This window comes from Meles meles, chromosome 11, assembly GCF_922984935.1.
Source record: "Meles meles chromosome 11, mMelMel3.1 paternal haplotype, whole genome shotgun sequence".
Classification (NCBI taxonomy): domain Eukaryota; kingdom Metazoa; phylum Chordata; class Mammalia; order Carnivora; family Mustelidae; genus Meles; species Meles meles.
The window spans coordinates 34,627,420-34,652,376 of NC_060076.1; the positions used below are offsets into that span (position 1 = coordinate 34,627,420).

The window sequence follows — 24,957 nt, forward strand, 5'->3', positions numbered from 1 at the left end:
GTCTGAGCCTGTTAACCCCCGCTGTCAGATGGGGGTTACAGTCCCAGCCTCTCGCCGACCTCACATGGCTGTGGCAGGTAACCAGGGGCTTTGATGGCTGTCAAGGGCTGGACGTTGTGAAACTGGACCAATCTCGAACCACCCCTCATCTCACGGGCTGGGCTGGACGCTTTGCCCTCCCCTGGGCTCCCCTGTAAGCAGCAGAGCCCACGAGCGACATAGCCTTCCCTGAGCACACAGCTGCCCTCACCACAACCTGGCTGTCCAAGCAGTCAACAGGGATATTCGGGCTTGGACCTTTAATGAATGAGTCCAACCTCCGACCATTTCCCTTTATCCAACTCACCTTACAGATCCACGGAGAAAGCGAGGCTCAAAGACCTGAGGAGACTTGTCCAAGCTTTGGCCTGATAAAAACTATCAGCCACTCTTCACTCTTCCCTTTATTTCTGCAATCCTAGGGGTCTCACACTTTCAGAGAGACCCTAGCATGAATGAACCGGAAATACCTCCTGCCCAAGAAACCACAGCCCAGTTGGATCTCTCCTTGACCCCACACTGTTTTCCTCTCTGGACTCTTCCTTTGAACAGCTCCTGCAGAACCCCCACCCTGCCCTAATCCTTCAGTCCCATTCTATATCCGCTACTGGAGCAATTTTTAAATGCTAAAAGTAAACATTCTTTATCTCTCAGAGGACTTTCCCTAAAAGGCAGTGCCAACCTCTCTTCTCAGTTCAGAAGCTGGTCCTGGCTTCCCACTGGGTTCGCAAAGTGGCTCAAACCGTCTTCAGTGGCTCCCACCACACCTACAAGTCCCTGCACTTTGCACTCAAACTGGGTACCTTTCCTCTCTCCCAGCCACTGCTCTTGTGTCTCTTCAGACCTTTGAATGAACTCACGGCCAACACCCCCAGAAAAGTCCTGAGAACTGTTCTCACTGCTCCTTCCGCCCCCTCCAATCCTGCACTCCCATTCCCCAACTCCCACAACGCAGCAGACATCGTTTTCCAGATGATTATGTGTCTCTCATATTCTAAACCCTAGTGGCGTCCCACTGCACTTGGATATAAAGTCTAACCTTCCCAAGGCCTTCCTGGTGTGGCTCCTGGCTGCCCCACCAACCTCATCTATCACTCTGCCTCTGGCTTGCTGTATTCCAGTTACACCTGTCTTCTTGAATTGCTTCAAATATACCAAAGACCTTTGCAGATACTTTTCCCTTTCCTCTCACTTTTCCCATGAGTGGCTCCTTCTTATCCTTCAAGCTTCAGCTTAAACCTTTGCTATTCAGAGAGGCCTTTACTGATCATCCAGGTTAAGATTAGTTCATCCCATCCCCATCTTATCACTCGTCATTTCTTTCTATCACCTATCAGTCAGTAATCTTTTTTCTGTGTGTTTCCCACTAATTTTAAGTTCCTGAGGAAACATCTGTCATGTTGGTGATTTGATTCCCAGTGTCACCGCACAGTGAAGATTTGTTAACAGAATCAGCAAATGAGTGATTTTCCCCTTTCTAAACACATCCAAAACTTACCTTCCTATCTACCAAATCCGGGACGGGATGCTCAGTAGCTACTCAATAAATACTTCTTGACATAGTTCTAATTAATGCTGCCTCCTACAGGAAGCCTTCCATGATCACTACTCTGTCCCCCACTCCAAAATGACTTCTGTCCTTTGAGTTCTCATACCACCTTATCTGTCCTCTTTGGCCACCCTGAGCAGACAATGCCTTATACTTTAGGTCTATCTCTACACGTCATCTTATCTCTTAGACCGGGAACTCTTAAAGACAGGATTCTCGGGGCGCCTGGGTGGCTCAGTGGATTAAGCCGCTGCCTTCGGCTCAGGTCATGATCTCAGGGTCCTGGAATCGAGCCCCGCGTCGGGCTCTCTGCTCCGCAGGGAGCCTGCTTCCTCCTCTCTCTCTGCCTGCCTCTCTGCCTACTTGTGATCTCTCTCTCTGTCAGATAAATAAATAAAAATCTTTAAAAAAAAAAAAAAAAAAAAAAAAAGACAGGATTCTCACCCAATAATCTACATCCAGAATCCTGCATCAGGCATCAGCTGTGATGGGTGTAACAAATGTGTGTATAAAGAAAGGAATCAGGGGCGCCTGGGTGGCTCAGTGGGTTACACCTCTACCTTCGGCTCAGGTCATGATCTCAGGGTCCTGGGATGGAGCCCCGCGTCAGGCTCTCTATTCAGCAGGGAGTCTGCTTCCCCCTCTCTACCTGCCTCTCTGCCTACTCGTGCTCTCTGTCTGTCAAATAAATAAAGAAAAATCTTAAAAAAAAAAAAGAAAGGAATCAGTGAATGTGATGGTGAGTGGGAAAAGGATGGCGAAGTGTAAATGTCTGCTAATTTCTTAGTCATGAATCAATGGACTCTTGCATTGCACCTCATTCTGCCCATTTCATGTAGGAGGCTGTGTATCTCAAAGAAAGTGCTGAACAGGACCACCCCCCACACCACCCCTCCTTGTAGCTTCTCAACAATGAGGGATTTCCTGGAACTTCTGGAACTTAGTATTCCTTATGGGAACTGCAGAGTAAACTGCTAACTCCATACAGTAGCAACTCAAGAAAGTTAATGGATTTGAGGGGGGAGGGAGCAAGGAAAGACAGAAATAAACATTTGAGTGCCTGTGCCAGAGGCTTCACAGTCTTCTTCCTGCCTTCGTGATTATTTTTCACAATAATGCTGAATGGGCATCACATAGCAATCTCTAGTTTAGGGTGTTGTCCCATTGATAAGAAAATGTATTCAAGGTGTCTAAGGTATGGCACACTGGAGGCCCTCACTAAATGAGACTAGTAGTAGTTCCTTTTGTCAGTTAGGGAAACTGAGGCCCAAAGCAGTGCCTATAAGAACACTGCCAGGATCAATCCCTGGTTGAGTTGAAGTCCTGAGCTCCTTCCTTTAACTTGCAAACCTATAGATTATGCAGCTCTTCACAGAGCTTTCTGCTTTAAGAGTGTTCAAATCCTGTTTAACATCATATGTTTATTATTTCAGTGTCCTATGGTTCCTATTTTTCATGGCCACAAAAGCACTTCAAATCTATGTTTGAGAGCCTTATTTAAATGTTATTCAAACTACTGTGTGAGAAGAAATAGGCCTCTAAGGAAATCAGTCTTTTTCCTGGCACAAGGACTGGTTAACTGATTAGTTAACAAGTAACAGGTAACAAGGAAGAAGAGAATATCTTCTCCCCAAAACTGATTTCCTCTGATTGCCAAGATCTTAGGTACCTAACACTCTCATTCTGTCCCCTGCTGCTTCTGGGTAAAGGAGAGGAATTAGGGGGCCCAGTGCAGACCCACACCTGATCAGGAGTACCAGAAGGACAAAAGGACCCCTTGAATGCGCTCTAGTAGCCACAGGTGAGCGACTAAGCCAGCTTTGGCCTGGACAGAGAAGCCAGAGGAAAGACATCCCACGGGTATCTTGAAATCAGTTTTCGTGGAGTCTGAAGATGAAATGTAGGAAATGGTTTCACCCTAGGAGAGGCATCCATGGAGTCTGGGGGTTATTACTGGCTTTTACCAAGTATTCACTAGATTGCTAGATTGCTACGCTGCAAAGCAGGAGTTCTTAATACGTAAAGAGAAAACCAAAGCACAGTGGGGTTAAGTAGCTTGTCCAATGTCCCACTAAGATTAAGTGGGATTAACTGGCTCAACTGGGATCAGTGAGAAAGGTACTAACTATATTTCTTTTGCTTGAATATTACTCTTAAAAAAAGGAAAATCTGACTCAGGGTTTTCATGTTTGCCGTTTTAGATGTTTACAACAGAAAAAAGGTGCGGTATTCAAGTGTGCAGTCAATTTCTGAGGAAGACCAGACCACACTCTGGTGGGTGGAGGTCACCAGGCAACTAAGGGACTTACTGCCACCTAGTGGCAACCTGTGCCTGTCTTAGTGAGGCGGCCAAGAATACCGGGCCTGCTGGGGCACAGGTCCTTATGAAGGTAGAATCCATCAAATACATGTATTCACTCCTATTTGTGAAGGTTATTGTCAAATCAATGTGATCTGAGCAGTCAAGACCATTTTTCAGTGACTGGCCCCCAACCTTCCTCCCTCATCCCTATCATCTTGGGAGAATTTGTGAGTTCCTCTTGCTACTATACCCCCAGAGTGAACTCCTAGTAGGGTACAATTTCCTGAGGCCAGTCCCCTTATCTGTATCCCCCTGAGGGTCTGTGAGCATCCTGACCAGGGGCAGGGACTTGTCTTATTCATCTTTATACCTTAAGTGCTTACACATGGCCTGACCCAGAGGAGGTCTCCAAAGAATGTTTGTTGAATGAATACAAGTGAATGATTTGACCCAAACTTATCATCACGATGATCCAGGCCAGGAATGAAGCAGCAGTTTATTCAAATACTCTAGGAAACATTTTGGAGGGCTGGGCAGAGGAATGGAGGGGCTTCTCAGGAAAGTGTCCAGGGCAGGGTGGGAGCCCGGGCCAGCAGCCCACTCATAGGGCAGCGGATGCCCGGAACTTCTGGGTCAAACAGAACACGGCAGCCGTGAGGGCCGTGCACTGACGGGCCAAGAGTTTCACACTCAGGTCGTGGTAGCCTCTCTCGCAGGTCAGCTTAGCCGCCTCCACGAACTGATGGTACGTGTACACCACATCCCTCAGGTTCCCTGCCGCCTCTCGGTGGCGGCCGGAGCAGCGGCTGCAGTCTGTGAACTGGAAGCACAGGCTGGCCAGCTGGACCAGGTGCTGGAAGGTGTCCCGCACAGCGCCCTGCATCTCTTCGGGGGACTGGTCCATTCGGATCACATGTTGACAGCTCGACAGGAGCTTCTGGGAGCCCATGCAGAGGCGGCTCCGGCTTTCTAAAAAGTGCCAGCTGCACTTCTCGGGGGGATGTCTGTTCCCATTCCCCCAGGAAGCTTCTAGAATATCTTGTAATTCCAGTAAGCTCTCTGTGAGTTGCCTGAAGCCCTCTGGGCTGCTGGCAGGGACAGCTTTCAGCTGTCTCAGAGCCCTGGAGCAGTACTCTGGCCAGATGTGGCTCCTCCTTGACAGGGGCTCAGCGCTGCAGCTGTGGGCCCTGGCAGGCCTCCAAGGCAGGGCCAGCCGGCTGCCTGCAGAGGGTGGTGAGGTGAGGGGGGCTGTGGGGTGCACTTCCAAGTCCCTGTCTTCTTCCTCTGCGTCTGGCTGCAGGCCCCGGAAGCACGTAGCATACGAGAACTGGCAGCTGCACTGCTCCATCCCAATCCTGGGGGCCACCGTTTCATTCGCACCCACAAACCCCAAAGACGTGGCCATCCTGAGGCGGGCAGGAACTTTAGGATGGCTTTCTGGGGCAAAACACAGGAAAGACTTCTCAGCGGGAAGGCTGATGCTAGGGATTTTGCTTTTGTTTTCAGACAGGGAACAATGGTTTGAACCTTCTAAGTGGGGCTCCTTTTGGGGACATGCTAGTGCCTTTGGCAGAGAAGGGCCTGGATTAAAAGAGATCTGTGGCGCAGGGTCCCTAGGGGCTGTATCTTCCCCTGTCACATGGTTAAGTGGCTTGGTCTTGACCCCCTCCAGAGGGAAGACTGATGGAATGGTCTGGTTCCCAAGCAAGAAGTCAGGGTCTAAATCCAGCTCTTCCAATAGCTTTTGGTCTTGAGCCTGGCAGGCTTGGTTTAGGGTTTCTCTGCTTTGTCCTCTGGGATCCGTGGGGGAAGGTGGCAGGATCTGCTCAGTTTCTGTTGTAAGAGACTTCAAGGAGAGGGATGCTACTATTCTACCAGCTGGGGCACTGACACCAGTAGTCTGTGGCACAGCGTTCGAAAGGTCACCCTTGGCGTCACCTGAATCTTGCCCAGACCCATCATGAAATAAGCTGGTGCCGTTTTTGTTTGTAACTTCTCCATCATGTCCCAGGGGTAGTTGCCCTGGTTGTTCCTCCTCCATAGGGAAAGAAGCCGTCTTCTCTCCTGAATTTATTCCACATTCACTTCCAGGCATGACTGGAGGAGACAATGGAGGCTCTGTGCATTTGGGGGCAGTTTCTTGCATAGGATTTGTAAACAGAGAACCCGGTCCTGTTTCCAACCGGACTCCCCCTGGCTCTAGAGTGTCTGCTTGAGAGGCATCACGTGGTCCTGGGCTAATGGGCAGGCAGCCTCTATCTGGGTCTAGGTCAGCACTGGAGAGGGAGGAGGTGCCGTCCCCAAGCTCCAGGGTGAGTTCTTTGGGGGCATTCCCATCCGACTGTTGAAATGGAGACAAGGTTTGGGAAGGCTCTGCCTGAGCATTATCTGCACCAGATGAGCCTGGGTTGGAACAGGGAGGGGCATTTGCTAGGGAATTGGCAACAGTGGCAGTCGGGGGGGCATCCCCAGAACTCTCTTTATGGTTGGGGTCAATCCGGAGGCGAATGGCAGAAATAGAAGATACTCGGGAGTCGATGACTGACTTGGTTTCCATGGTCTCGGGCTCCATCTCCATGACCCGGGAGGCTGGGTTTTTGCTCTTGGTCTTCCTCAAAGGGCCCAGCAGCCCCAGGGCCTTTGTCTCTAGGAGGCCAGGCTCACCTTGCATGTCTTGCAGAGAGGACACAGTTGGGGATGGTGCGCTGAGGGCCAGATAGGGCTCCCTGTTGTAGTAGCACACATCGTCCACACTCTCCAGAGAGGCTGAGGGCACCAGGGGAAATGAGACCTGACAGGTGTAGTCAGTCTGCAGGAAAGACCTTCTTTTCCTCAGTGTCTTGGCATACTTCTTCACCCCTCCCCTTCTGCTTGGTTCTCTTCCATGTGGCCCAGGATTCAGGCTGTCCTCAGGGGCACACGTGTTACCTTTATTCTTTAAACTTGTGGCACAGGGTTCTGCAGCAGGAACAGCTCTGGGCCCTAAGAATCAAGAAAGGAAAGAGTATATGAAACAAAGAAAAACAAAGAGACTTAGAGAATTTGGGTTCAGGACTCAGGGTTGCCTGGGTTCAAATCCTGGCGGGGCTGGGTAACCTTAGGCATGCTAAATCTTGACCTCCTCGGTGTACTCATCTAATAAATGGGGATAATAATTGTGGGAGACATTTTTTGATTCTTGGTTGCCCACGACCCATTTTCTTGTCTTTTGGTCACAGTAGCAAATGAAATAAAAATCACTACCAAAATGAAAATGAGATGAATGAAATCTCCCCAGTGGTTACAGTCTGTTGGAACCCTTCATGACAGCTCCCTATCCACAATCAGCCAAGTAGCCAGATTTAGAACCTAGAAAGTCAGCCACAAATTTCCTAGATTCTTGCACTTGAACACATAGATTTAAAATAATAATAATAATAAGGGGCACCTGTGTGGCACAGTCAGTTAAGTGTCCGACTCGTGGTTTTGGCTCAGGTTGTGATCATGAGATTGAGCCCCACATCAGGCTCTCTCTCTCTCTCTGCAGAATAAGTCAATAAATCTTTTATAAAAAATAAAATAATAATAATAACAATAATAAACAGAGCCCATCCTTTGCAGCAGCAGTCTCTTGATAACAATGAGGAATCCTGTCACACAGTCTCTGGGCATGCTAACTGCCAGCTCTACACCTTTGCTAGCAATTCTTTTTTTTTTTTTTTTAAGATTTTTAAATTTATTTCACAGAGAGAGAGAGAGATATCACAAGTAGGCAGAGAGGCAGGCAGAGAGAGAGGAGGAAGCAGGCTCCCCGCTGAGCAGAGAGCCTGATGCGGGGCTCGATCTCAGGACCCTGAGATCATGACCTGAGCCGAACACAGAGGCCTTAACCCAGTGAGCCACCCAGGCGCCCCCTTTGCTAGCAATTCTTTAAGTTATCTGACATCTTTCTAACACTCTTTCTTTGTGCTTACATCGACCCAAGTCAGTCAGTGCCTGCGCTAATGGGCAGCACTGCACTCCCACACAGGTTCAGCGAACCGGTGCATATCAAGCTCCCAGAACAAAGTCTGTGTCTAACAGCAGGTCAGTGACACGAGCTGCCACCACCCCTGGTCTCATGGCCACTATGTGTGAGGATTCTGAGGGAGCTTTCTCTTCACAAAGAGTGTCACAGTTCCAGCCACCCAGGTGGCTCAGTCAGTTAGGCGTCTGACTCTTGGTTTCAGCTTGGGCCGTGATCTCAGGGTTGTGGGATTGAGCCCTGTGTTGGGCTCCGCACTCAGCACAGAGTCATCTTGTCCATCTCCCTCTGCTCCTCCCCCCAACTTACAGGCTCTTTCTCTCTCTCTCAAATAAATAAAATCTTAAAAAAAAAATCACAACTTCACAGGTATGAGGGGTTTTGTGAATACCAGGATGGACCTTTCTGAATGGAGAAGCCCTCTGTGAAGAAGTCCAGGGAATCAGCCAGAGGGAATCAGGATCATATCCCAGCCCTTGAGAATCTGAGGGCTCTTGGACCAGTAGTTTCCAATCTGGCTGCACCTCATTAAAAACCTTATCGAGGGATGCATGGGTGGCTCAGTGGGTGAAGTCTCTGCCTTCGGCACAGGTCATGATCTCAGGGTCCTGGGATTGAGCCCCACATTGGACTCTCTGCTCAGCGGGGAGCCTGCTTCCCCTTCTCTCTCTGCCTGCTGCTCTGCCTACTTATGATATCTCTTTCTCTGTCAAATAGATAAATAAAATCTTAAAAAAACAACAACAACCTTATCAACTCCTAGGCTGCTCCTCACACCTCCTCAGTCAGAATCTTGGGGGCTACCGCCAAAAAGGTGTAGTATTTAAACCTGGTCCCTTGGGTGATTTTGATGCCTACCCAGGTTTTGGAACTGCTACCCTAGGCCACCTACGACCACTCACCAAGCGTGTTTCTGAGGCGGAAAAAGGGAGAGGCTCCCATGGTGAGTCAGGGGCCAGACCAAAACTTAGGCTCAGAGGTTCCAATTCTGGGCTCTCTCCCCAGCCCTTCACTGACTGCTTGTGAGAAAGAGGAGTGTCCAGTATGGACATTATATCCAGCTGGATTCCTATAAAGGAAGACCTTGACTGATGGTCTCTGTTGTGCCCCTATCTTGACCCCTGCACAATGGCCAGCCCAGCAAGGCAAAGCCGAGGGCGTGGATGGCAGTTGGCTGGGTTCTTTGGAGAACAGTGGAAACCTGCTCATCAGTGTCTCCTTCTCTAGGAGTCCAGTCAATTAATGAACTCAGGGAAGATGGCAGAGAGTTCATTCATTCATTGAGAAAAACTGCCAGGCACTATGTGTTGGGCACACAAGGCTTTGTGTGAAACATACAGTTTCTATACTCTAAGGAATTCTTGGTGTTTTTTTTGTTTGTTTGTTTGTTTGTTTTTAGCAAGGAAGAGAAACATCAACACAAAAATCACACAAATAAATAGACAATTATAGGCAATCTAAGGGCTAGGCAGGAAATCCCCAGGAGGCAATGAAAACATAGCCCTAGTCTTGGTGGTATCGGTCATGTTTCAGAGGAAGTGAATTTCCAGGTGGGGCCTGATAGAGGAGTGGGCATTAGCAGCCAAAGATCTGGGTGAGGCGTGTTTCAGGCAGAAAGGGCAGCATGGCAAAGGCCAGAAGTAGGAAAGAGCATGGCACTCTTCAAGAACAGCAAGGAGGTCTGTGTGGTAGGTATACTGAAAGAGGGCTCAGGAGGAAGGAAAGAGAGAGAGAAAGAGGCCATGTCACAGAGGACCTCAAGGGGCCTCATGGGGGCTACTCAGGATGGCCTCTCTTCTACCAATAAGAGGAAACCTCTGGAGGGGAGGGAACAACAGGGAAGGACTTCTCCAGCTCCTGCTGGGTCATCATCAATGTCTGTGTGCTATTTTCCAATTTTTATTCCTTCAGCATGTAGAGAAAGAGAGAGAGAGAGAGAGAGTGTGTGTGTGTGTGTGTGTGTGTGTGTGTCATGCGAGGATCTCAAGTCAACTCAGGAAGTCGCTCTATGTGGAAAGCCCCACACTCTCTGTGGAGGAAAGGATAAGGAACCAGAAATAGGACCAACAGATCCTCTGCCTTTTCTTATGTCTGAGTCTCTTAAGGGGCCTCCAGTGGCCTATCAGGTTCTTCTTGCTTCAAAGCCTCATTTAATGTAGCGTCAGTCTCAATGACAGCACTTCCCTCTGCTGAGCGCTGTCAGACCTTTTTCTGTGTAAATTCTGTCCATCTCACAAGGCCCAGTCCATTTGCCACCTCTTCTGGGAAGCCCTCCTTGATTCCCATTGTTGATTAGTGCCTCCCATCTCTGATCGCTTACACTTCTCTGAACCTCCCTTGTAGCCCTGACTTGAAGTTATGGCACTTATAATTTGCCCCACCCCCCCAAACAGCCTTGGGCCTTCTCAAACAAGGACAAGGACCTTGCTTTACTTGTGTTTTCCCTTCCAGCTTGGTCCCTGACCCTGCTGGGTATTCAGGAGCTGCCTGCCCAGTCTGGAGACCTGCTCGGGAGGGCTCACCTGCGAGGGCGTCTGGGGGTGTGAGCTTGTCAGCAGCATCATAGTATTCCTCATCCGAGCTGCCATCCTCCAAGGCCAACGGCAGGTGTGGGGCCAGGGCTTCCAGAGCGGAGCAGGGCTGGGCCTCAGTCCAGCCCTGCTGAGCCCAGGCTGGCAGGCCCCCACCCTGGCGGGAAGCTGTGCTCTCTGAGCTGTCGCTGAGGTGGCTGGCCAGGGAGACATTGGAGCACAGACTGTAGTAGTCGGGCCGGCTGCCCTCATAGAGCCTGGGGTCCAGCCTGACTGCACTCAGTTCTGGTCCCCAGCTGAAAGTGTCAGGAGCGGGACTCTCAGGAAACTCCGTCTTTGGGCACAGAGGACTGGCTCTCTGGGCCAGGTCCAGGAGACAGAGGAAGCCCCTGGTTTCAATCCTGCTTCTCTCGTCTTGGCTGTTGGAACCAGGAGTCTCTGGGAAGCCCGGTGTGCTAGAGCGAAAGAAGCCAGACCTGCTAGAAGAGCAAGCGTCCAGGTCATCCTCTTCCAGGGCCTCCATGGACTCACTGGAACCACTGGTCCTGCAGCCTCGGCTCTCCGTGTTGGCCGAGTCGGACGCCTCGGACTCGGCGCTGTCTGTCATGCTGGCCCCGGAGATGCTCGGGCCCCTCCTGGCCACCTCAGGCGTGGGACTGTCCCCAGGAGGCGGCTCCTCTTTGACACGCGGTCTGCCAGGGCCCAGCTTCGGCAGGTGTCCATCGGAGAGGGGCTCGAGCACACAGTCCACTTCAGAGGACTCCTCAGAGTCGCTGCATGCCCTAGACTCATAGCCTGGAACACAAGGGACCCCGAGGGTTATGCGACAGCGTTCAGGGACTGGCGGAGGCATATGTCCTCCCGCGCCTCACTCTGCCTGCCCTCCCACTCGCCAGAGCGGCCAGCCCCAATCACGCTGTACCGGTTCACTCAGGACCCACGGGATTCCGGAGCCCATGTTCTCCCCACACACCGACCTGAACTGCATAATGGAGACAGGACTGCCTCTGAGGACAGCTATGTGTTCATGGAAACCTGGAGGTTATGTGGCTGGATTTCACTCTGCTAGGGACAGTGTCACCCAGGTCTGCTAGACCCCTCCCCAGCTCTGTCCTGTCCCCAGATGCGGAATCATATTTAAAAAAAAAAAATCAAACATATCCTCAGCCCTAACCCTGATGTACTAAGTCAACTATCTAGGGAATGTGGGCTGAGAATCTGTATTCTTAGCAACCTTAGGTGGGATTCTGAGGCCGCTAGGTTGACACCATTTTAAAGCCTGGCCTTGGGGACCCACTGGTGCTACAGGGCTTTTAGGACAGTCAAAACTTATCTAGCTGCTGGTCCTCCCGAAGGATTCATGGCAGGAAGGTTGAAGGCAGTGAATCAGGTCTCCAGTTTCCCTTCTACCATAGCCTGCAGTGTGATATTTCTAAAAACATCTCCCTGATCACATCATACTCTCCTTAAACCCCCTGATGGCTTCCTCTGCCTATAGGGAAGAAGCTCTCCAATGGGAGTCAAGGCCTCTCATACTGTGCCCCCCCCTTCTTGGTCATACCCTCACAGTGTAATCCCTGACCCCTTCTTAGCAGCCTAGTCACCCCCTCACGGTGTGGCCCCAGCCCTCCTTAGCAGCCTGATCACCCCCTGTAGTCTTTACATGCTCCACCCACTGACAGAGCTTCTCATAGATCATGACCTTGCCCTTTGTGTCAAGCCCCCATGTTGTCTCCTCTGCTTCAAATGATCTCTCTTCTTTGCCAGTTAACTCCATCAGTCTTTCAAGATCTACTTCAAACATCCCCCCCTCTAGAGGGCCTTCCCTCCCACTGCCACCTGCCCCAGCAGAAGCAGTCCCTCCCACACCAGACTTGCCCAACTGTTCCCACTCGGCATTGTTTGATTAGACTCTAAGATACCATCCCCTGTTCACAAACCATGTTAAAACCAAAACAAGTACCCAAAACGCATCGCTTCCTCATTATTTTACTTTATCTTACTATCATCTAATCTCTTAAGATTTTTTTATGCCTATTTGATCCAAATGGAGGAAATGCTATATAACGTTGTACGACTGGGCATCTCTTCCCATCTCCTCATTCAGTGACATCATGCTGGTAGCCTGAAATTAGCCGTAGTGGGAGTGTTGCAACATTTATCAGCAAACCAGTGGGAAAATGCTGCACCAACAGTGCTGAAGCAAAGCCTGCGAGAAACTGGGAGCTGGCCTGCGAGACTGTTCATTTCATCTGGCCTCCACTACTTCGTTCCTTATATATGATTTTGATTTCCTTCTATCTCCGATAACCCCTTCTTCTAAACATGCAAAGTTGAGAATTTCTATTATAATTCAGGGGAATGCAGCAGAGCACCTAGATGTGGAATAAAAAGCTAGGTCATCTGTACTTGCTGAATAAATGAATGATATCTTTTTTTTCCCTAAAATAAAGACAAAAATACAGTGGATCTTAGAGATGTTTTTAGGAGATACCACAGGGAATCAGAGACGTTCAATGGCATTTCGTGGCTTTAGGGGACTCCCAGCTACAAAGAAAGTTTCTCTATTTAGGATTTTAGAAAAATCAACTGTTTACCAGGAAGTAAATGGGGAAAAAAAGCTTTCATCCACTTGGGTGGAAGTCTCAGCTCAACTCAATTCACTCCCTCCCTTTAGGCTCTGTCCTTACGAGCAAGCCTCAGCTCCTCACCTTCTTCAGCAGATACGCGGTGCACCTGTTGCTTGTTTCCCGGCCAGAGGAAAATGGGGGTGTCTGGGTCGACAAACAGCCTGTAGTACCCAGCAATCAGGCAGGCCAGGTCTTTTGCACTGTTGGATTCCAGTAGCAATGTCAGAACCTTTGAAGGTAATGAGAGCTCTATGTAAAGGGCGACTGACAACAAGGCCACATGGGGCCAATGAGAGATTCCAAGTCAGTCCAGCCATGGCCCACAGGCAGGCCTCCTGGGGTCTCCTATTCTCACTGGCAAGACTCGAAATAAGCATACATGCACATGTGCACACATACACACAACCACACGCGCACATACTCACACGCTCACAGACACACAGTGGATTCCTCCCTTTGAATCTCTACAATGTCTCCTGCCTCTTCAGCCCCTAGTCCAGCCTCCTCATCCCAACACCCCCCCCCCCCCCGTTCATTCACGCAGTCAAGACCCTTCAAGACCTGACCTGGAAAAAGAAAGGGAAAGCAAATGGAGAAGGAAGAAGAGGGTGATTAAAAAAATAATAACACAATAACAAATCCTTGAGTGCGTCAGAATTAAAGCAAAGGAGGGACAATGTAGGACCTGGCAGAGAGGCTAGGGAAGTACTCCACATCATTTACCCATTTTCATTGCTGCCACTCAAAACTCTTGGGCAGCTATTCTGATCCCATGCATGTGATAAAATCACTGGGGCGCCCATCTAAGTTTCTAAGTCCATCAGGAAAGTATATGTTCCAAGTTCAGTTTACACCAAAACCAAACCAAACCAAAAACCAAAAAAAAACCTTTCAGGACCTTCCCAGGAAAATGCATCCTGTTTATTACTTTCCTTTTGATGATATAGGATGGATGATTCATCCTCTTCGGCAAATGCTGGATATTAGATTCTGTTAATAACCATATTCTCATAAACAACCCTAGGATAATTGAGCCCCAAATTCCAGAAGCTGGATTCAAAATCTCTTCCCCATGCATTACCTTGACATCCTGAAGATAGACTTTGACCATGCTCACTTTCTCGGACTCTTCCGTCAGCTCTACACGGCTGATGCTTGCAAACTCTGCCAACGTGGACATGATGTTGAGTTTGCTACTGACAATTTGGCTAATCCCGTATTTGGCTCCAACTAGAAGGGCAATGTATGATTCTCTGTCCTGTAACTGCATCCAAGTGGAAGAGGAATTAGTTTGCATTCGTGAGTGAGTGAAAATACATTGCACGTGCAAGACATGATACCTCTCTCTGCAAAACTCCATGATTCTGATTTCAGATCCTCCCTCACCACCTCTTCCCTAGACGACCAAACTAAGCAATGGCCCAAGTTGGGCCCCATCTAGAGCTAAATTAAGTGTAAGTGTATCTCCTACGAGACGCTTCACAGCAGAAAGCCCAACCACAGGACTGTTACCTGTTTCATAAATATAACCTGTGCTTTCACACCTATGTGCCCACGTTCATACCGTGCCCTACTGAAATCCTGACTCCTCTTTATAAGCTTCTATCAAGGGCACCTTGGGTGGTTCAGTCATCTGCCTTCAGCTCAGGTCATGATCCCAGGGTCCTTGGATCACGTCCTACATGGGGTTCCCTGCTTGGTGGGGAGTCTGCTTCTCCCTCTTCCCCGCTCCTTCTTGCTCTCTCTCTCTCTCAATTAAATATATAAGAAATACTTAAAACAAAAACAAAAACAAAAACTACTCCATCAAATGGATGCTACTCCATCAAAATGTACTGCCTCTGAGAAACATCTGCTTAATCTGTCTCCTCAAGTCAGAATAGCCCCTTTCCTCTGTGTTGTTCCCACACCCCAGCCTCTGTATTGGTCTGATAGCACTGAGCTGCCACTTCTCACTGTAATTATTCGTATCTGAATGTCACGTTCATGTTAAGTTCCCTGACAACAGAGTCGGTATTTATCTATGCTGGTAGACCCTCGTGCCCAGCAAGCACCCTGAGCCAGTTCGATGTGGCTGATATCTCCCACTACCGTTCTCACCCTAGATAGGAAAAGTCAAAGGGGCTGGGGACAGGAAATTGACAGCTGGAAGACGACAGGATTAGCCCGTGGGAGAAATGGAAGTTTTTCTTGTACCTTTAAGCCTTGCCTTCTGTGATCTAGTCTCTTATCCACCTTTTCATCACCTACTTGTAACAAAGACTCGACTATTTTTCCCATCCCCTATCTGATGCTCTTCCTTTCTCTCCAAACATTGATTCTCTTTTTCTGTCTACAGTGGTAGGTCAGCAATCAGATTAAACCGACCCACCACTGTAAATGACAGAGAAGCACACCAAATACACCCTGAAACAAGTTTTGTTAACATATTAAAAAACCCTTCAATGGGCAACTTGTCTGGTTTTGTGCTCGGGGGTTCTGGGGCAGTCTGGACCATGCCGTGGGAGAGAGTTCCAGTAAGCCACAGCCCGCCACTCACTGACTACTGGAAAGCACAGAACTCTAGGCCTGGGCTCCAGAAAGCAAGGCAGGGGAGGAAGGAGCACCGAGGGGAGGACTCTTTCGCTTCTCTTTTCCCTTCCCAAACCCACCCTCTGTTCTTCCCTTCTGAACAACCAGGACCCCAGGCCACCAGTCCATCTAACATTCTCGTCTTTCTTTCACAATTTCCCATTCTTCCTCTCCACCTTCACAAACCCAAAGCTCCAGAGTAAACTGCATACGTTTCCCTTCCCTCAGAATGCCTTTCCACCAGACTGAAATCTGGTCAAATCCAACCTTCCTGCTTTTCCCTAATCCTTTCTCCCCACCATACTCAACCCGAAGCTGGCAGGGTTGCCCTTTGTCTTCAAACTCCACAGCACCTGTCCTGTGCCTTTCTCATGGCCTCGCTTGGCCTGGGTATTTTGTTTCATTGTTTGAGGGTGGAAATCATGTCCTATTGAGTTCTGCCTCCCCCAGTATCTGTCACAGGGCTGGCACCAAGCACGATAAACACTCCCTGATGGAGTAATATTTTGCTTCCCAAACTCTAGTACATAACACAGTGCTTAGGAGTTTTAGGCTAAAAGACACACTAATCTTCAGAGACCTCTACGGTCTCTCATGAGAGTAGGGGGTCCACATTTCTAGAATACGTACCATTAGAGTAGCATTAAAGATTTTTCCACCATATGTCTTGAGTTCCCCAAGGATCTGTAGATAATTTAAACGTAGCTGGGCAGCAGAAATAAGTTGCTTAAATAGGGGAAAAAAGACTTAAGTTAGAGTTATTCGCTTGCCTAAAATCCACACAATACTGGAAATGCATTCCCTGAGGTTTCACAACAGACAGCTGGGGGTGGGGATAGGGTTAGTGTCGACAGAGGCCACAATATTACCTTCTGCCGGGGTTCCAGCAAATTCTGGTTTCTCTTCATGTGGAAGCTAATGGCTTTCTTGATGTCTTTGCCTTTCATGTTTCGGAGTAGAGTTGGAGATATAAAGTTCTCTATTCCCCAGTCCTTCCTGCCATGAGATATTGGAAACACCATTTTTACAGTATACTTGGCTCTAAGGAAAAGCATAATTACATTTGTTTCAGGAACTGAGTGTTCCCAGAATACTGCAATCATGAGCTTTCTCAACAGAAGATACAGACTATGAATATACATATGTGTATAAATATACATAAAATTTATAAATGTCATATATTTGTATTTATATATATTTAATACACATACTCTCGCTCCACAAAAACCACAGCCATTTAGGAATTAAACCCCACCTATCTTTCTGGGAGCTGATTACTTTTGATGTGGTATGATATTTTCTTTTTAAGATTTTATTTATTTATTTAAGAGAGAGAAAGAAAGCAAGAGCAAGTGAGTGAGCACAACAGGAGGGGCAGAGGGTGAGGGAGAAACAGGCTCCTTGGCTGAGCAAGGAGCTCGATGCGGGACTCGATTCCAGGACCCTGGGATCATGAGCTGAGCCAAAGGCAGACGCTTATCCAACTAAGCCAACAAGGTGCCCCAGTGTGGTAGGATATTCTATTAATCAGAACAGATCTCAGTCTTTTTTTTTCTACAACATGTATGAGAAATAACGATCACACATGTATAACGTACATTCATGGGGCAACACAGAGCACCTGTGAATCCCTGAGGTCATGCTTCAGAATGGCACAGGCTAACAGCCTCAAAATTCCCCCAACAAACTGGTTAAAAGTATAGACTCTCAGGTTCCACTCCCTAAAGATATAATCCAGTATTTCATTTCTGTTTCATTTTTAAAATATGATTCCCCATTGATTTTGGTGTCCAGACATAGAGCTGAGATTGGGTGAGTGGGTTAACAAACCTGTGTGATGATGCCCAAAGCAAAATGAAAATTTAGGCTAAGACTCAGGAGGTGTTGGAATCCCAGGACTTGAAACTGCCCTAATAGGAATATAACGCAACACAAGAGGCTCACACAAAATTAATTTCCAAAGCATTTCCACCCTCAGAAGAGCTTTACACTGACACTGTCGACTGATTTCCCAAGACATTCTCTCAGGAAGTGGGAATTTACAAAGGGATCCTATGTCATTCCATCTGCCGTTGCCTTCTGCCCCAGAGGGAGCAGCCAGATTCTGACACCGGGGGGAGCTGGGTTGGGTCAGAGACAGTGGGGAGAGAAATGGATGGAAAGGCAATGGACAGATGGGTAGGTAGGTGAGTATCAGCTTTCTGTGGAATCTGGCCATCCTGGCCGGGGGCCAGCCAAGTTATAAATGCAACACAGCTGCTGTTGATGGGACCTAGAAGTCCCCTGCCACTCACTCTATGTACTTCAAAGAGATCTTCTGTGGCTGAGCGCATGCGTAGATCCGCTCCTGGATGTGCAGGGCTGCGAGGCGGAGTGCAGAGCTACATTTCATTTCTACAGCAAAGCGCTCCTGGAGCACATCGCTGCAGCTCTAGAAGAGATGACATCAGAGGAATTGGGAGACAACAACAGATGGTTTGTGTTCCTAGTTCTTTCCAGGGAAAGGCTTTGAGACCTGGCTGTGTGACCTTGGCTAACTTACTAAGACTCTGAACATCGGTGTCTTCCCATTGCTAAACGAGGATATTCAAATCGACCTTCCGCAGTCTCTGTGAGTTTTAAATTGGGTAACATATGAAAGCAGGTGCGAGGACACAGCAGTATAAGTATACAACCATAATGCAGTGATGCTATTTGCTGCCCCTGTATCTATAAGTTTTGGGCAAGGTAATTCACCTAGTGTAAGTTACCTCATCTGTAAAACAGTAATGCCTCCCAAATTATTCTTCTTCATCAGGATGAAAACGACATGATAAATCTCACCCGAGCAGCCAAAGTAGGGGGAACACCAAGCTAGGGGTCAAGGAACCAATTTTTGGCTCCTCCACCAAACGCATGACCCAGGCAGATCATGTGAACTTCCCAAGACGCAGTTTCATCATTCCTAAAATAAGACTTTGAAGCACTAAGTCCCCTTGTAGCCATAAAAACCATAATTCTAAATTTTAGTAGAAAATGTATCCTTCAGAATGAGGACTGAGCCTAAATTTCATTAATACAGAGCAAGTGTCCTAACATAGCAACTCGGTGAGGGAAAGGGAAATTTGTGAGGGATGATCGGGCCTCTTCCCCTTCAGATAATCCCTACCAGGGAATTGCTTCATTGCCTCAAGCTCATTTTCAAAATAACCCATGCCAGCTTTGAGAACAAGGACTGTTATTTTAGGAAGGGCTGGTCCAGTCACCTGCAGATAGAGGTATTCAAAGGCCACAGGGTCTTCCTTCAAGAGGTCCAGGGGGTCCTTGGGAACAAAACACACCCTGAAGAGGCAGCGGTAGTCATGTGACTCCTCCCTTTCCACCACCTGCAAGGTAAGGGCCATACAGTTAATCTTCTAACCGCCTTTGTTCTCACAGCTACTCCACAAAGCAACTTAAAAAAAAAATAATAATAATGAAAGTCCCCGGAGATTTCTATCTTAGTGCCTCCAAAGACAGCTGCAGAACTTTGCCGCTGACTTTCCCATGGGTATAAAATGTAAAAGGCTCAAAAGGGTAAAGTTTCCCACTGACCCCATCAAATTGCTCCCCTTTCCAAAAGAAATCTGCTTGCAGTTTCTTAGGTGCCCTTTCAATCTCTGTGTTTATAGGCTTCTACATGTGTGTACCGTTTTCTTTTCCACAAATAATAGTCTAGTATACATTGGTATTATATTATGCACCTCACCTTTTTTTTTTTTTTTTCTACTTCAACAGTCTTGGGGATTTCCTTTGACTTTCTTTTTTAATGCTAATGGAATAGAAGGGTTAAAAAGCTGGTAAAACAAAGTACTGAATGTTTAAAAGACTGAGTGCTACAGACAGACTGTGCCCTGTCCGTCCATTAGGGTCCTGCTCAGGAGGTGAGTCTCCAAAAAGGGCTCAGACCCAGCAACAAATGGTTCCCTGACTTCTCAAAGATCATCAGAGCTGGAAGAGAAAGATGGGGAGCCACTGGTTTCGTTACCTTCAGTAAGTCGCCTTCCCCTTTCTAAGTCACTGTTTCCACATCTGCAAAATGGGACCCCCCTATACCTCAATGAAAATCAGTCCTGATGCTTGCCCTGTCATCCCCAGGCTGAGTGAGGGCACGAGAAAGTGCGTCAACCCTGTGCATGTGCTGAGCCCTATCCCCGAGAGATCTGCCCGGCCCAGATCTCTGCACAAGGAACAGGTGTACCTGCTGGATGAGTTCCTCCTCGTGCAGCAGGTGCAGCCGTGAGATGTTGTACTGCTCCTCCAGGGCCAGGGCAAAGTACTCCATGCTGCGGATGGAGAGCTTCTCCTTCACGGTGAGGATGATGTCCTGCCAGGCACAGAGAGGCGCAAGGGTCACCTGAGGGGCAGGCTGGCCCTCAAGCTCAGGCACAGAACAGGGAGGATCACCTTGACCTCCTCTCTGCTCCTCAGTGCCGTGTGCTGACAGGTCCACTGCCAATGCAGGCAGCCGAACCTTCATAGGCAACCTGTGGGACTTCTCCTCGCCCCTCATGCCCCTCCACCCATGGCTCCCCTCTCCTCGGGGCTCCAGCACCACCCGAAAAGCCATCCTGTTTTGTGTTATTGGAAGGGTGAAGCAACCCCCTGGGGGCTTATGCCTCTCTTCAGGGTCTCTGGAAGAGACCATGAATCTTGCCTGTCCTGTGCTCTAGAGCCCGGCATTTGATGGCGTTCAGGAAATTTTCACTCAAGTAAATAATCATCACAGACTCACCAGAGATGTCCTGCCAGAAGCACAGCTTTTGTAAATGGCAAACTTTCAGGTGTGACCTGCTCCTCCAGACCCTCTCTTTCCACTTGTTCTATTACCCTCCATAACTCGCCAGTGACTATGTCCTGAAGAATCTCTCTGCTTCCGTAACTCAACATTATCAAATGCCTGCTTTGCACTGGTCTTGATGGAGACTCATCTCCTGACTCTGTCCCACTCGCCATGCTCCCATGTCTACTGTGGCATGAGCTCACCCAATGCTCCACTTTGCAGGGTGGTATCCTAATGACCACTGCCACCCATCTGACTTCCACCTTGCATCTAGGGCAGAGGTTAGAACACCACAGCCCACAGGTCAGATCCAGCCCACTGCTTTCTTCTGTAATTAAACTCATATGAGAACACAACATGTCCATTTGCTACAGTGGCAGAGTTGAGTAACTGTGACAGAGACCCTCTGACCTATAAAACCTGAAATATTTACTATCGGACCCTTTACAGAAAAAGAGTGCTGACTCCTGATCTACAGGAAGTTGCTAAGCCTAGGACTGCCTATGTACTAATTGCACTCCCTTGCTCAAGAATAAGGGACCCCCATGGTCTGCTAACCCAAATCCAAACTCCTCAGCTTAACACCCAAAGCTCTCCGATATCAGGTGCCAATTCACTTCCCCCATTTGATCTGCTCCTGCCTCTTCCAATGCACTGTGCTCACAACCCTCTACTCTTTTTCCCCCCGTTTTTAAAGTTTAAATTCAATTAATTAACCTATAATGTATTATTAGTTTCAGAGGTACAGGTCTGTGACTCATTAGTCTTATATAATACCCAGTGCTCATTATATCACATGCCCTCCTTGATGTCCATCATCCAGTAACCCCATCCCTTCACACCCCCATCCCCTCCAGCAACCTTCAGTCTGTCTTCTATGATTCACAGTCTCTTATGGTTTGTCTCTCTCTCTGATTTCATCTTAATTTTTTCTTCTATTCCTCTATGATCCTCTGTTTTGTTTCTTGAATTCCACAGAAAAGTGAGATTATATGATAATTGTCTTTCTCTGATTGACTTATTTCACTTGGCATAATATCCTCTAGGTCCATCCATATCAATGTAAATGTTAAGTATTCATCCTTTTGATGGCTGAGTAGTATTCCATTGGGCGTACACACTTGTGTATTATAAATATATATAAACATATGTACATATAACATGTTATATGTTTGTAAGATATATATATCTTATATAAAGAAGATATATATATATATATATTTTTATCCATCTGTCAGTGGACATCTGGGCTCTTTCTACAGTTTGGTTATTGTCGACATTGTTGCTCTAAACACTGGGGTACATGTACCCCTCAGATCACTACCTTTGTATCTTTGGGGTAAATAACCAGTAGTGCAATTGCTGGGTCATAGGGTAGCTCTATTTTCAACTTTTTGAGGAACCTCCATGCTGTTTTCCAGAGTGGACAAGCCCTCTACTCCTGTCAAATGTTCCCGTCTTTGGGTCTCTGTTGGTGCCATTCCCCATGTCTGGAGTCCTGTCTTCACACTGTCTTCACACACATGCTACATCTATTCCTGTCAACAGTCTGTCCATCTTTCCAAGTTGGCCTTCCCAGAGGCTTCTCCTTAGTCTCCAACTGGCAGGCGTCTCTGCCCCGAGGCCCCAGCACACCAATTTCACATCCCACATTCATGACTCTGAGCACACTGCACATTTCTCAGTGCACTATGAGCTATCCCCAGGCTCCCCTGCGTTCCCCCCATCCCAGCCCCAGTCTCTGGGCTCCCTTTGGGAATGACCCTGGATAATATATTGCTGTGTCCCTGACAGCTTTGCAGACACGCAACTGTTCACTGGGTGGGATGGCATATTCTTTTTCTTGACTTAGGGAAAGGGAGATTTCTCTGTAAGAACTTTGCTTCCCATGAAAGGGAGGTAGGGAAGAGAAGTCAATCATGAACAGACAGTGATTTTTCCTTTTTTTGACCCACAGGATTTGTTTATATCCTCCCTCACCCCTCTCTGTCATAAGGAACTAAAAGATTTATAAAAATTTGGTTACTACAGATAAGTACAATTAACAAGTATTATACCAGCTAAAATAAAAACTTGCTCATTTCCCCAACTCTATCACCTGGGATCTAATTCCCCTGTGGTGTGTGCTTTTATTGTAAACCCTCTCAAATTCTTCTTGGCCACCAAAGTGGGACTCACTTTCAATAAGTCATGCCTTCCATTCCAACGCACTTGGATCAAAGATGGCAGAGGTAGAAACCTTGTCTGATTCGTTTGCAAAATTTTGGTGCAGAATGGTAGTTTGGCAAGCTCCGGTGCAGGGTTCAGAAACAGACCAAGTTTGAAGCCAGTTATGAGATAGCTGACCTTGACAATGTGAAGGGTCTCTTGGGCCTGTGTTCTCATCCACAGAATGGTAGCTAACACTTGTCTCTTCAAAAGGATACTGATGGTCTTAGATTAGATAGCCCATGAGGAAGTGCCCAGGACAGCAGGCCTGTAGTAAACACTTAGGAAATCCATTCCTCCCTCCTCTTCCTTCTCTGAGCAAAGCCTTCTCGAGTTCACAGAAGCTTTCTCTGGCTTCTCCTACGTCACAGTGAGCCAAGAATGGGATGGGGTATTTGGAGCAGCTCTGGGAATCGCCAAAGGAAAGTGACAGAGAGGGACACTGGCTGTGTGCATGCATGTGTGCATGTGGGATACGTGTGTGTGAGTGTGTGTGAGAATGTGTGTCTGTGTGTGTCTCAGCTACTGTCCATTACTCACAGCTGCACTGGCCCAGCTGAACCCCCTTTATCTGCCTCTTCACCGGAGCCTCGCTCTAACACCTTCTAACTTGTTCAGAAGTTGTCGTGTAACTCCTGACTCTCTGTGAATAAAATCCAAACTCTGTCTTCTGTCACTCAGCACCCTCGCCAGCCAGCCTGCGCCATATCCCGCTCCTCCTACGAGAAAATGGCCTGGGCTCCAGTCCCCCTAGACAGATTACTACTTCCTAGGCAACGCCTGCCTTCCTGGGTCTCTGCATTAGTCCATGTGACTTCCTCAGGTCTGATGGGTGCCCTCCCACCTCCACCAACAGCCTTGTCCTCCACCTTCCCTTGTTGCATGCTCGGTTGCCCTGTTGAATGCTCGGTTGCCCTTCAAAGCTCAGCTTGGGTCCAGCTTTTTTTGCAAGGCCTCCTCTGACATACTGAAAGGAAGGGGCAGATGGTAGTCGTTCCCCTGAGTGCAGAGCACGTCCTTGTCCCTCTCTTCGCAGCCCCTATTTCATCCTGCCCTGGACTCTCAGGAGCTCCTTGAGTGTCCAACCTCCCTCAACTAGGCGGCAAGCTTCTGGAAGACAAGACCACGTTTCACCTAGTCTGTACCCTCAGCCCGGACCATCTCCCTCACATGGAGGAGCCTGTTACACATAAGCTGAAAGGTCTTCGACCCAGAACAGAATATGCACGTGCTCGGGCCTGCTCGGACACGTTGCTTGAGTGTTTAGCGGTCCTAGTCTTTTCGGTAGTGGGTGGAGTCACATACAAGAGGCAACGAGCCCAGTGGTTAAGGCAGAATGAAGGCTTACAAGTTGTCATAGGCCTTGCCTACTTCATCCCTCTGAGCCCTGATTTCCACCCCTGGAAGACGGCAATAAAAACACATCTTGCTGGGGAGTTGTAGGACTCATGAGATAACACAGTGGTTGGCTTATTACAGGTACCCAGACCTTAATGGTTGTAGGAACACCAAGGCAGCTGCAGGGCAAGGTGCCTGGGGGTCTTGGGAGCCAAATTCTCCCCGGAAAAGAGACTCCAGTTCACTCTTAATACCTTCACCGTTGTGTTTGCCTCAAACTTGAAAGCTTTGGTCTGTCCATTCTCCAAGTACAGCTTGAGCACGTTGGGCATGCACAGCAGAGAATTACCCTGGAAAACACAAGAGGAGGGTTGAAACTGGCCCTTCCTTTCCTGGGGTGTGCCAAGTCCTCCGCTTCCCTGGCCCCACCCAGGGTGGAGAGCAGGATCCTCCCTAAAACCCTCACCACGTTGTGGGTTGATTCTTGCCATCTGGAGACTTCTCCAAAGGACCCAGCTGATACCACACAGAGGCAGGAATGCTACGTTCCAGGGATATCCAAGTGTCAGACATGAAATGTGAGCCCATCACGAGCATGCCGATGGCACCACATGAGCCCGTATGCGGTCTCACAACCATAGGCAGCCACTTCAATTCCTTTGGTGTCTACCCTCATGGGATACAATTTAGTAAGTCAGATGACAAGCACACATGCTCTCCCCAGAGGACCTTTCCTGGTGGGGCTGGACGGGGGGCTGAGTGTGGTAGGAAGCTCCCTCACAGCCACCCCCATTTTCCTGCTGTACCCCTGTAGTGAAGCATCCCCAAAGAGCAAGGGACCACTCCCACCTTCATGTGTCCCCACCATCGCCCCAGACTTGTGGACTCTCCTAAGGGATTCTGCCACTCTTGGTGGGTTTTTTGGAAAGTGGGCACAGGACTGATCTGTGGTAGGTAACCCCAGGCCAGCCAGAATTCCTGGGCA

General features: G+C 48.4%; 1 protein-coding gene across 6 annotated transcripts in view; it reads right to left on the minus strand.

Moving 5' to 3' along the window:
* Positions 1-4,363: 4,363 nt before the first annotated feature.
* The window catches only part of FRMPD1 (FERM and PDZ domain containing 1), a 143,986-nt gene continuing 123,392 nt past the window's right edge, over positions 4,364-24,957 (minus strand). For 5 of the 6 annotated variants that reach the window (XM_046021776.1, XM_046021777.1, XM_046021779.1 and 2 more), the window contains 10 exons: positions 24,227-24,322; positions 19,845-19,970; positions 18,871-18,990; positions 17,920-18,056; positions 16,495-16,621; positions 16,256-16,351; positions 14,136-14,318; positions 13,136-13,283; positions 10,416-11,219; positions 4,364-6,872 (listed from right to left, as the gene is read on the minus strand). In XM_046021776.1, the coding sequence (XP_045877732.1) occupies positions 4,492-6,872; positions 10,416-11,219; positions 13,136-13,283; positions 14,136-14,318; positions 16,256-16,351; positions 16,495-16,621; positions 17,920-18,056; positions 18,871-18,990; positions 19,845-19,970; positions 24,227-24,322 (4,218 nt within the window). In that variant the 3' untranslated portion in view covers positions 4,364-4,491. Of the gene's footprint in view, positions 6,873-10,415; positions 11,220-13,135; positions 13,284-14,135; positions 14,319-16,255; positions 16,352-16,494; positions 16,622-17,919; positions 18,057-18,870; positions 18,991-19,844; positions 19,971-24,226; positions 24,323-24,957 lie in introns of those variants that run through there. The other variant, XM_046021780.1, reaches the window with a different exon arrangement.